Here is a 12,190-nt window from a genome sequence, read left to right on the forward strand (position 1 = left end):
CTCACAAAGCCAGAGCTTGAAAGGAAAGAGAAGGTCTCCCCAGATGCCATGAAAAAATAAATCGGGAATCAGAAGAAGGGGTTTTCATCATTAGTGTAATGAAATCTGCTAGTCAGAGGAAAGGGGACAGCAAGATAGCTAACTTAAGATTTTATAAACGTGATTAAGCTTAAAAGGTTACCTCATAGCATTACATATATGCTGCAGTTCCAGTTGCTTACCAGTAAAACTGTGAGGTCTCAAAGGGTGTGCATCTACTAGAACACCTGCGTGGGTCCCTTGCAGCTGCATAAAAGCCTGTACAAAATTAAGGCAGTCCTGAATGATTCTGTGCTTTGAAAAGGAGAAAGGAGATGATGGAATTTATCTCCAGTATCTACGACAATGCTAGTCATTTGAGGAAGGTATTCCTATTGGTTTATTTTTGGGACTGTCTAAAACCATTTAATTTTTGCAGCTAGCGTGGTCATGAAGCAAAGACCTGCAAAGGCAAAGATCGCTTTCTCTCCATTTCAGAAGATGCAGTCATTTTCATAGGTTCTTCCTCACCAAAAAATTGTCTTGGTCACCTGGCTGATTCATGTAGCGAAGAGCAGAGAACAGGGGAAAAAGCAAACCCAGAAAGATCAGACGCAGCCCTAGCCCACGCAGCTGAGGTGCAAAGTGTCACTACTATAAACCAACTTAAAATAAACTTCTCCCAACTGGTAACTGTAATACTGCTTTGCTAAAAACATGATAGTCCAGTCAAATAAATTTCATTCATAAGAGCTGAGATATATATCGATCAGCAAAGCTTAAACAGAAATCATCTGAATCCTTGCCAGCTAGCGATCACTGCACTTTTAGCACTCCAAGAGAGCCAATTATTACTCATGAGTTCATGATGTTTTCTTCACCTTCCTGTTGAAGAGATTATTTAAGACCTCAAATCACTTAACTGGATTGTTTTGTCCTGTTATGAGTCATCTACAAATTCCAAGGCACCATTAGAGTCTCCTTCAGGAGCTGCAACCAACTCCCCAGATTGCCTCAGCTATAAAACTGTGAGGAAACGGGGTTATAAAAATTGCACACATACTCGGACCTCTCCCCCCAGGTGTCTTCTAGAATTCATGTGAAAGTGAAAAGATCTCACCCCCTAACGTACACTTACTATTTATAAACCACCCCAAATCCGCATTACACTCCAAGTCAAAAATCCTTTTTCTTGGGAACACCCAGAGAACAAACCAGAATATTTAACTTTTGCGGAGAAAGAGGAAGGGGAGGGGGAAGAAGGTAGTAGTATTTAATGCTGCATTTTTAAAAATTTTTTATTTCTGGTTTACACCAGCAGAACTTTGAACAGCGACACTTCTTTATGCATTAGCTGCATTTAACTTTCTCCAAAAAATAAACTAAAATGAACTATTTGATGTTTTGGCGTTTGAGGGCCAAAAAAAAAAGAATCGGTAAGAACACACCTTGCAGAATTTGAATAAATAAATAAAGTAATAACAATAAATAATAAAAGTTAATACACAGGCTGTCACTCTGTGTTTAAAAACATTTTGCTATTTCTGGTGAACAAAGGTTTACTGTTTAAAACTTAACAGTCACAACTGAGTAGCAAGTAAAAACAGGATACAGCACAACTAGAGACTTAAAATAGTGACTATTCTTCAGAGTTGTGCTCTATCACCGGGCAGAGAGCCAAGCTAAGCTACAATATGAACCAAACCTGATTTGCACTGCTTTTAAAAACAAACCAGATCCCGTGTCAGTTCTGCAAATGCCACCCTTCTTTTCTGAAAGGGTCTAAAAAAGAAAAAGGCGTGTATGTTGCTGATAATTCAGTATAATACATCAGAGAGGACTCGTACTCGAAGCTTATTGATTATGTGATAGCAAAAAGAATTCTTTGCCTCCCTGATATATTTAAAACTAGCAGGATGTTCTCAAAATCTATTTATCTTAATGACCATGATTAGCTAACAATGTACTTTTAAAGAAAATACTCATTCTGAGCAGGCCAACATATCTGTTTGCTGGTTGATGGACAACACTTCAGAGAACAACAGAGAATGAGTGTCCAGGCTAAAAAAACGTTCCTAAACCATCCCCATTCCTCCTATTGACATGTCTCAGAAAAGATGAAATAAAAGCAGAGATGCCCTCATTAAGCAAGATAAAAATAGCTTTTATGTCCCGTTTTTTATTTTTAGCTAAAGAATGAAAATTCAGTTACATAACCCTACAAGTTTTGTAAATTAGGAGACAAGCAGGGCATGTTTGCACTCTTTGGAGTTTATTAGTGATCAGGAGAGCACTAACCCTGCACCGACGGTAGCCACAAGCCCAGCTGGTTCAGTTAAAAACCTATTGATACAGAATAAACGTGTGATTTAGCTGCTGCCGAGGCTCATGTTAGTTCACACACAGAGAGAAAGCCATTTCACGATGACCTTCAGTCCACGATACCAAGATAACGCTTCACCAGTCCCCAAAACCACCATGGCCTTTGCAGCATGTTCTCCCCTCCAACAATTCCTCCCACTGCAGCTCAACCTTAAGCCCTCCTATTACAGCTCAAGAAATTGTTCGTAGCTCTTAAGATGAGGCATCAGACAATTCTCTAGGTATTAAAAATATCTACCATTAGAGTCAAAATTCTTCGAATGCAAAAGGCTCATACAATGTAATCATTGCACGGCACAAGAGAAAAATCTAATTACAACAAGAAGGTCAATAAGACATTTGAATATGAGTAGGCTGGTGGAAACTTGCGCAATATTTAAGATATTATTTTTGCTCTTCCCTCACTAGTGGAAAAATGCCACAGAGGCGGCAAGGGGGAACAGGGTCTTGAAGAATTGTGAATAAAAGACTGCAACAAAGACAATCCTTGTCCATTGCACGTACAGGCAGAACAAGGAGAAACCCAGTAACACCACTCCAATAATTGGTGAATCTGCTGAACAGATGCCATGAATACAATCCACATAAGACTTTGCAAGGAAAGCAAAAGGTGAAAAGTCAGTGTCTTAAACAACTACTGTCTTCCCTTTTGCTACTGAGGGTTTTCCCCCCCCCTTAATCCAGCTTATGGATGTCAAAACACCACTGAGGACTCCAGAGCTAGAAAAATGTTCTGCACAGCTTCACATCGCTACAAGATGCTGCTTCTACAAGAGGTCTAAAGAGGCACCAATGTACAGAAAGGCAGGTCACAAATAACTGATACGCTTTCTGAGTTGAGAACTATCACCATCTGCCTGAAAATACATATATTTTGGAAAATCAACTCAAACTCCCTCCCCTTGGAGACCCTGGCCATCCAAGAAAAACAATACTAACATAAACAGTAATAGCTGAGTATCAAAATTAACTGAAATTTCATCTAACAGAACTGCAGTCTGCCATTAACACATCTTACTACTACGTAGTGATAAGTAACCACACTAAAAAACACGAGCAAGTAGCCCAGCAGGGATATCACAGAGGATATTTTCCCAGTTGTCAAGAAAAGTGATAGACCAAGCAGGCAAGAAAGTAAAATACACACTGAAAAAATCTGCCTGTAAAATACAAACTTTTAGACATGGATCACGATGTGCTGTAGAATTATTACTGAAGCCTAAGGCCAGAACGCATCATTTCATTCTCCTCTACTTCATTATTTAAGGTCCATTTTTCGTGGGTGTGTGTTGTTGTTGATTTATTGCAAAGGATTGTTCTGGTACAAGGGGAAGAATTTTCAGTTCCCAAGAAATAATTTGCAAAACAGGACTATTATCAACACTCAGTTACAACCTTATAATTTATAAAGTACCAGTGAGATCATACAAAAACATCCCTAGCTGACAAATACGCACTTTTGCAATGCTCATTTGGCTCGACACGTACCAGTTGAGATTTTGACAGAACTCTTATTCCTGGATATCACTTACACAGCACTAAACGTGCTGTGCAAACCCTTTAAAACAAATCAAAGCAATATTTTAAATACTAACTCCTACGCACTATCAGATACGCGGATCTTCGCTAATGAGTTAATAAAGACTCACAAGTTTGGCTACCGCCTCAAGTTTACACCAAAGCCTTTGGGACCGCATTTGTTTATTGAAATGCGAGTAGGTTAGACCAAAAGTAAAAAAAGGGAAGCAGCACCAAGGTCGCAACCGGTCGCTGTCACAAAATGAACACTGCTGCAAGCTTGTGTTCACAAAAAATCTACCAGATTTTGGCAGTTTGCTTCTTTTCACCCACTTACTCCAATCCTGTCAGCTACCATAAACCCTTGACTACAAAGCAACAGCTACTCCAGCACATCTACAAAAACACCGGGATAAAATTCCAGCCATCCCAACCAGAAATGTTATTTTAAAAAAGAAAAGCTTATTTTCTTTAGTTTTTTTAAGACACGGTATTACATCTGCTGAAAAGTGCCCTTAAGTATACTTGAGTTTCAGATCCTGCATTAGGTACAAAAACATTGATGCCAGCGTGGAACATACCATTAGAGACTGACAAAACCGCTATAACACAGCCCAAGAAAACCCAACTCCTTTGCAATCAGAGATAGATAATAAAACCCAAAGACAAATATTTAGCCTTTAAGACATTTTGTGTAAATCCCTAGTGATCATTTTTGAGAAGATGTCTACTTTTTGCCAAATTTTATTACCACTACAATGAAAGTGTCTAGAAATACTTGATGATTTTTCTTACAGAACAACTTACACGTCTAGTCAGAGCAGGAAACTGCCGGGGCTAAAGCTCACCTCAAAGAAACTCCAAACCCATCAGTTTAATATGGTCAACCCCTGATGCAATCCACCGCATGGCCATGCCAGAGCTCGCGCTAACACGGCGCTGGGCAGCCGCAGGAGTGGAAGAATACACGAGCTTAAACGTGCACGATGCTGCTGCCTCAGCAAAGAATCAGGGTCTTGATCTTGATAAGGTACAGTAAATGCTTCGTAACTAAAAGCAGTGACATCGATAAATTGATTCAAAACTGAAAACAAACAGTTAGTGCTAGAAGTAGCGGTTTGATGAACAGCAGATTAAAATAAAAGTCTTTTCCAAATTAGCACAGGTAATCCAAGATGGTCAGATAAACAAAAATGCCGTTTACATGATAAAAAAAAAAAAAAAAATCAAGTAACACCTGATTGAGAAACCTAACTACAGTTAAAAATGGTTTTCAACACCGCATCCTTACACAATAACATTAAGGGCTTTCCAGGGCTTAGGGGTTTCCCTCCTCCTTTTTATTTTTTGTGCTGTGTAAAGAACAGCTCTTTTCTGTTTCATCTAACAGGTACTGAGGAGAGTTTGTGCACAGGCCACATGACTCCTAGAATAATTTTCCAGTACAACATATTCTTGAAAACTACTTTAAGGAACAATTCCTGTTGTACCATTTTGTGGTCTAATGCTTTACTTATGCAAAAACCACTGGTTTACCTCTGCCCTTCTATTGATGACAGCACATAATTCAGATTAACACAGCATCAACTCCTCCTGTTGACCGATAGTTTTGCCATGCCCATAACTTCTACAGGAGGTTTGTAGCTCCTATAATCGCAACTAGAACTCAAAGTCATCAAAAGTACATACTTCAGTTTGTAAATACAAGACCAAGAAAATCAGTATCCAGACCTAAAACTTTTCAGGATCTTAACTGCAGGCAAAGCTCACCTCTGCAAGAATGGCTTTGCAGCTCAGTAATTCACTTTGAGGGAGAATCACACATCACCCTCAAAGAGTTGGAAGAGCTGACTCTACATAACCTTGAGAATGTATTCTCTTACTAAACGAGTAGCTTCTATGAATGCACGTTACTGCAAATGTTCTCTACCGCTGTCGCTAAAGAAAACTTTGAAACGCAGCACACTGAGCTGAGTTCCACATGTTCATCCTGTGAATTACAATTAATACATTGAAATACAGCGGTTGTACAATCATAGTTTCACGTGCCTATGGATCCTTCACAGCTTTGCCACATCATTTAAACAGATGGACTTGGCCACCGCACAGAAAAAGACTTTGTCCAAGAGCTCAAGCAAGCAGCTGTAACACATGGTAGTGATGGTATAATAGTTAAAAAAGTCATTGCCTCCTTAAAAAAAAAAGACCACAACAAAAACCTGCCTGGGTTTACCAGAAGAAACATTACTCTGCTAACTGAAGTATGCGAGCTCTTCAGCATGGCACATCAGAAGCCAACTTGCGTGTTTACCTTGGACAGCTCAGACGAGTTAAGGAAAGCTGAGTGTTGCACAAGAACAGAGATTCTTTGTGCCCCTGCGGGTAGCTCACCTCTGCATTTTCACTCTCTGTTTTACAATAATTCTTTCAAAGAATTAACGACACTGCACCATTATTTCAGCACACTGAATGCAGTCACTCGCCCAGCCCATGTTTGTCAGAAAAATGATGATGCCCACAACCGGTGGTACAGCTGCTGCGATGTGGGGAGCGTTATTTGGCGGTACGCAAACCAGCTGACTTGGTTCTGTGTCCTGATTCATCAGAGGAGTTAGAGGAAGATCACGGGTGAAGCCTAAGCGACCTATTTCTTGGTCTGGAAATGTGCAAATTCAGGGTCCAAACCCTGTATCTGGGAAAGTGATAAAGAAGAAAAACACTGTCTAGAGCTTGAAAAATTAACATTCCTGTTTTGAGAGAAAGTCACGATACTATTAACTTGAACAAAACTACTTCCAGCCGAAAGCATTAATCTCCGTGCTTGGAGGGCTCAGTCCTGATTTTGATGCATTTCTTTAATATCTTTCAGACATTCAAAAATACTATTATGTAGTCAGGAAATCTTTTTTATCAAATTATTTAATAAAAACATGCTGAAGACATTAGGAAAGATTGCAACACTGTATCATCATCGTTAGTGTTTCTCATTTTTAAAACCACAGATTAGTATTGCTGATTTAACTAAGCTTTTAAATACTGGTTTGCATACTATCTATATCAAACGATGATCTGTAAATGTACAAAGAGACATTTTGATCTCTTCCACAGCCAGCAGGAACAAGTAAATGACTAATTGTCTCATACATAAGTACAAGTTTTGTTACAAGGAGGTGTGTGCCTCTGTATGTTTTACACACACACGAATACAAACTATAGGGTTTTTACTTGATTTTTATTTAATTTCACTTCAGTCAAATGGCCACCTATGGATAGCTACGCCATTACCATATATTTCACTTGAAAAAATTAGACTAAAACAGCACCTTTGTATTAAAAATACTCAAGTTTAAAATATAAACACTGACTTTTTACTTCACCTAGTTTTCAAGAACTTGAAAAAGCAACGTAGGCACACACAGCTTTTGATAACATCTAAAAATACGCAAGCAAACCCTGTCACGGCACCATCATACAGATTGACGAAGCAGTGAATTATGTACTTGGGAAGACAAAAAGTAAGTTTCGTGTCACTGGGGAATGCAGGTTATTACCAAAGATCCTCTTTTTGAGAGTTAGTAGTTGAGCTGTTAGCAGTAGCTCACTGAGACACCTTCTGCAAGTTGCCTGCACAGGGGGGCTCTGTGTGCACGAAAAGACTAAGTAGTGCCAGAATTTTGCAGAGTGTTTCCAAACATCACCATTAACCTGGTTTTTCTTCCCTGCTTTCACTCCAGTATCATCAACATCAGCGCAGCTCTCCAGGCAGCGGGGACTGGGTGAAATCAGGGGCTGGCAGGTTTTTGGAGTTAGGGGTTTTGGGGGGGGTCTTTTTTTTTTTAAGGTAAGACTGCAAGGTCCATAAGAGGGAGCTCAAATACAGCTCTGGCTGAAATCCCTCAAAACTAAGTGACTTTAACAATATATACTAAAAAAAACTACCCTGAGAACATCTCCAACTGAACAAGAACCACCTTTGAAATGCAGGTCACAAGCTACGCCCACATTTTCTTTAAAATCTTACGTTCTCTAGCATTTGAAGAGCCATACATTGAAAGAGCTCAGCACTATCTGTGTTATCCTGCATGTTAGTGTTTTGTTAATTAGAATTTTAAAGGGCAGCAACAGCCTTGTATGAGCAAATACATGCAACACAGCAAGCATCACTGGGCTGTGTTACAACAGAAATTGAGAGTAGGCCCTGGTAAACAACCCGTCCTTAAAACACAGAAATCAGTGCGGTTCTAAAATTTCATGCTTCACATAAGAAAAGGAAAGCAGCAGAACCACAAGGAAAATACAGGAGTCCATGTCACGCAGAAGAAAAACCCTCCCCCTCTTCTCACCCACTTTGTTACTATGGGACTCGCAGAAATCTCTGGATTATGAACACGAAGGTCCCACTCACAAGACAATTAAGCAGCTCCAGTGCTTCTATCGGCCACCCACCTCCACAACTCTCCCCAAGGTCTGTGTCTCCCAGAAAAGCTAAAATGCCTTCTTGACTTGCCCAGCTGCAAGACAGGACTTTGTTGCTCCTGAGAATAGGGGAACACTTTTGAAACCAAAGCGATTTATTTTTCAAAGGAATTCTTTTTTTTCCAACTGAATGGTGAGGGCAGTAAAAAAAGAAGGAGTTAATATCATGCTCTGTTTCGTCCTGGGCAAGAAAGAAGTATCATAACTTAAAAATCTCAGATGGACTGACCAGCATAAACAGGTGGAAGATTACCAAGTCAGAAAGCAAGCACAGAAACAGCATGTGTATACACAAGAAATGGTGGAACAGTAGTTCTCTGCCTCTGCTATGACCAGTAACCAACAATAAAACAGACAAGACGGTAAACATTGCAAAAAGACAATTACTAATAATGAAAAGGCAACAGAAATTTTGGGCTGCTTCCACAAACTGAGTAACGCATTTTCAAACTGACAGCAAAGTGTTGGTTGCCAAATGAAAATGAGAGCAAACAGCAAAGTTGTGCTTAACCCCTTTTTGCTTTTATACTGCATTTTAAACACAGATGAAATCATGGAATTTAGAAGAAAAAGTCTACAAAGGAGACATTTTACTCAGCTATTTGGTCAGTGTTTCCATCACTTCAGTACCCAGAATCCTCAGACAACTTATTCATCTTGGGTCCTTTTCTCAATACCAGGTTCTTGAAAATAAGATGGGTTTCCATCTGCAAAACCTGGGTTAGGAACACTCAGATTTGGGAGAAACTGAATTAGGATTCCAACTTATCTTGTGGAAGGTGAACGCTAAATATAAGAGTTAACTGAAGGACAACCTGTCATTGCCGATTTCAAGAACAAACTCCCTCAAGAGTACCCAGCTGTCGAGTGGCAGCCAAGGACTGACCACCAAGAGACAAAGCCCCGGGGTACTGAGCTACGCAGGCATGACAGAGGTGCAAGAGAGAAGACGACTCCAGCGACTGCAAACATCTCTAAACTGTCCTCACTCTGCTCTCGACTAACTCTGACAGCAGCTCTAACAGCATCCTCTACGAAACATCAACAAATAGCTCAGCGTGAACAAAGCTTCGGCCTCGCACCTTCCCAACCGGGAGCTGACAGAAGCAGCATGCTTTTCTTTTACATCTGACCAGCAGCAGCACCAACTCAAAACAAATATTTACCCTATTCTGACACAGAGGAATAAAAGGAAACACTTTACTGTAAATCCAACTGTGTGTTCTCTTGTTCCCATTCCCAGGAAGGTTCAGCCACGAACAAGATCGTAAATTTTCTTTAAACAGTTAAAAGACAAACAAAAATGTTGACACAAGCAGGTGAGACAAGAACCATACAGAAAAGCTCTGACATCCCTATATCTAAACCAGAAAAGGCATCTGATGCTCAGCAAGCGCATTCATTACGCCGATAATTTCTGCTGATGGGCTTTGCAGAGACATCAGAAGCCAAGGAGGATTTGGAAGCGCAGCAATTTGCACCTACAACAACCGGTGTGTAACAGGAACAACATTAGTGACACCGAGTCCGGCAGCTCCCGCCGGGTCTCTGCATGCCGGTGGGTGCTCCGTGCCCGCACGCCGCTGCAGTGGGGAAACCGGGGCTTTACCTGCCGGTGGCTTGGGGCAGGAGCCTGCCCTGCCGTGCCCGGGGGAGCAGGGGATGCTCCGCAGGGCCTGAGGGGAAGCGCTCCTTAGGCAGGCGGGTGTGAGGCTGGGACCCCCCAGCCCCAATCTGGGCCTGACCGGGGTGAGGAACAGGGAGCCCTCCTCTCAGACCCGGGTGAAGGAACCGGGACGCCCACCCCCAGACCTGGTCCTGTCCCGGGTGAGGAACCGGGACCGCCCCCCTCAGACCCGGGGGCTGTCCCGGGGTGAGGAACCGCGACCCCCCCTCAGACCCGGGGGCTGTCCTGGGGTGAGGAACCGGGACTCCCCCTCAGACCCGGGGCCTGTCGCGGAGTGAGGAACCGGGACCCCCCCCTCAGACCCGGGGCCTGTCGCGGAGTGAGGAACCGGGACCCCCCCTCAGACCCGGGGCCTGTCCCGGGGTGAGGAACCGGGACCCCCCCCTCAGACCCGTCCCAAGGGAGAGGGGGTCCCCCCGACGCTGCCCCGGCACAGAGGAGCCCCCACCCAGACAGGCCCGCTCCCGCGGAGACGTGAGGGGGCTGCCCCGACGCTGCCCCGGCACAGAGCTCCCCCTCCGACGGGGGGACAAGGCCCTGCCCCGGGGCCCCGCGGAGCGCACCTGCCCCCGCCGCCCCGGCCCGCCCCGCCCGGCGGCAGGTGCCGCTCTCCGGAGGATGCTGCGGGCCCCGGGCCGGGCCCGGTGCCGGGGAAACGGGGGGAGGAGGGGGACGGGAGGGGGGGGGGGCGGCGCGCGGCCCCCCGCCCCGCACCGAGGGCGCCGCCCGCCCCCGCCAGGGGGCGCTGCACGCCGCCCCGCCCGCGCGCGCCGCCGCTGCCCCCGGGCCGAGGGGCGCCGCGGGGGGCGCCGCCCCTCCCCCCCCCCGCCCGCCTCCGCCGGGGGCGCGCGCGCCGGGCGGCGGCGGGGGCGCGCGCGCGGGCGGCGGGGGCGCCGGCTCACCCGGTGGGCGCGGGTCAGGCTCAGGTCCTTCATGACCTCCTCGAAGGCCGCCGTCTCCTCCGCCTGCTTCTGGTTGTGCAGCGCGATCTTCTCGCTGAATTTCCGCGGGTTGTTCGAGGCCGCCATCTTCCCCCGTCCGCATCCCCCTCCCCGCGCCGGAGGGGGCGAAGCGCATGCGCCAGGCGGGCCGGCCGGGCGGGCGGGGGGCTGCAGAGCGCCTGCGCGGCGGCGGCGCGGGGCGGGAGGGGGCGGTGAGGGGGCGGAGGGGCGCATGCGCGGAGCCGCCGGCGGCGCGCGCGGGAGGAGGCAGCCGGCGGCGCGCCTGCGCAGCAGAGGGGCTTCCCCCGTCGCCGTGCGTAGGGAGGGGGCGCGCGGCGCGCATGCGCGCTGCCGGCCGGGCGGCGTGAGGCGGTGGCGGGGCCGGAGTCCCTCAGCTCCGGCCGCTGCCCCGCGGCCTCTCCTCGGCGCTTTCGCCGCCCTCTCCTGCGGCGGGGCGGCTCGCTTGGGACCGCGGCATCTTCATCCGCAGCCTAAGGGCATCACCGCCTCCGTGCTGCCCCGGCCGGGCCAGGCGTCCTCGGGCAGGCCCCGCGCGTCGCGGCTGAGGGCGCTTCCCGCCGAAACTCCGCGCGGTCCTTAGTGTCCCCGCTGTCCTCCGCGGCACGCTGAGCAGGCCTGGCCGCGGAGCCGGGCTCGAATGGGTGATGCCAGGCGGAAAAAAAGGGCGTGTGTGCGTTCGCGTGTCCGCACTGGGCAGTCAGATAGCTAACTCCTTGCCCTGAAGTGGGAGGTAAATCCCAAATCTCTAAAAAGGCAGGTATTTTTTAACCAGCGAATTTAAAACCTCAATTTTACATTTTTTTTCTGTCTAAAGTTACTGAGAGTTTAGTTGGCTTGTTGCAGAGGGGTTCCCCCCCCACCCCCTTCAGAAAATGGAGTCCGGAGAATTTCCTCAACAAACCAGTTGTCCCAGCACCTCACAGAGATCAGGCTGGGCCCTGTTGAGGCATGAGCTGAAAAAGATAGACAGCTCCTATTCATCCACCTGCCAGCGCTCGGATGGAGCAGCGTGTGCAGCAGGAAAAGAAAGGGAGAGGAAAACAAGCTACTAATTTATTAGCCAGTCTTTTAAGAAAAGCAACAGTTCCTACTCTGCGATTGCTGTCTCTTCCTGCAAGGAAAGATAGAAGACAGGCAATACCTGTAC

At 46.0% G+C, this 12,190-nt stretch overlaps 1 protein-coding gene across 2 annotated transcripts in view; it reads right to left on the reverse strand.

Moving 5' to 3' along the window:
* CRTC1 (CREB regulated transcription coactivator 1) overlaps positions 1-11,109 on the reverse strand; it is a 42,359-nt gene extending 31,250 nt beyond the window's left edge. For both annotated transcript variants that reach the window (XM_059831969.1, XM_059831968.1), the window contains exon 1: positions 10,984-11,109. In XM_059831969.1, coding sequence (XP_059687952.1) covers positions 10,984-11,109 — 126 coding nt within the window. The remainder of the gene's footprint in view (positions 1-10,983) is intronic.
* Positions 11,110-12,190: the final 1,081 nt, after the last annotated feature.

Source organism: Gavia stellata, chromosome 32 (assembly GCF_030936135.1).
Source record: "Gavia stellata isolate bGavSte3 chromosome 32, bGavSte3.hap2, whole genome shotgun sequence".
Lineage (NCBI taxonomy): Eukaryota > Metazoa > Chordata > Aves > Gaviiformes > Gaviidae > Gavia > Gavia stellata.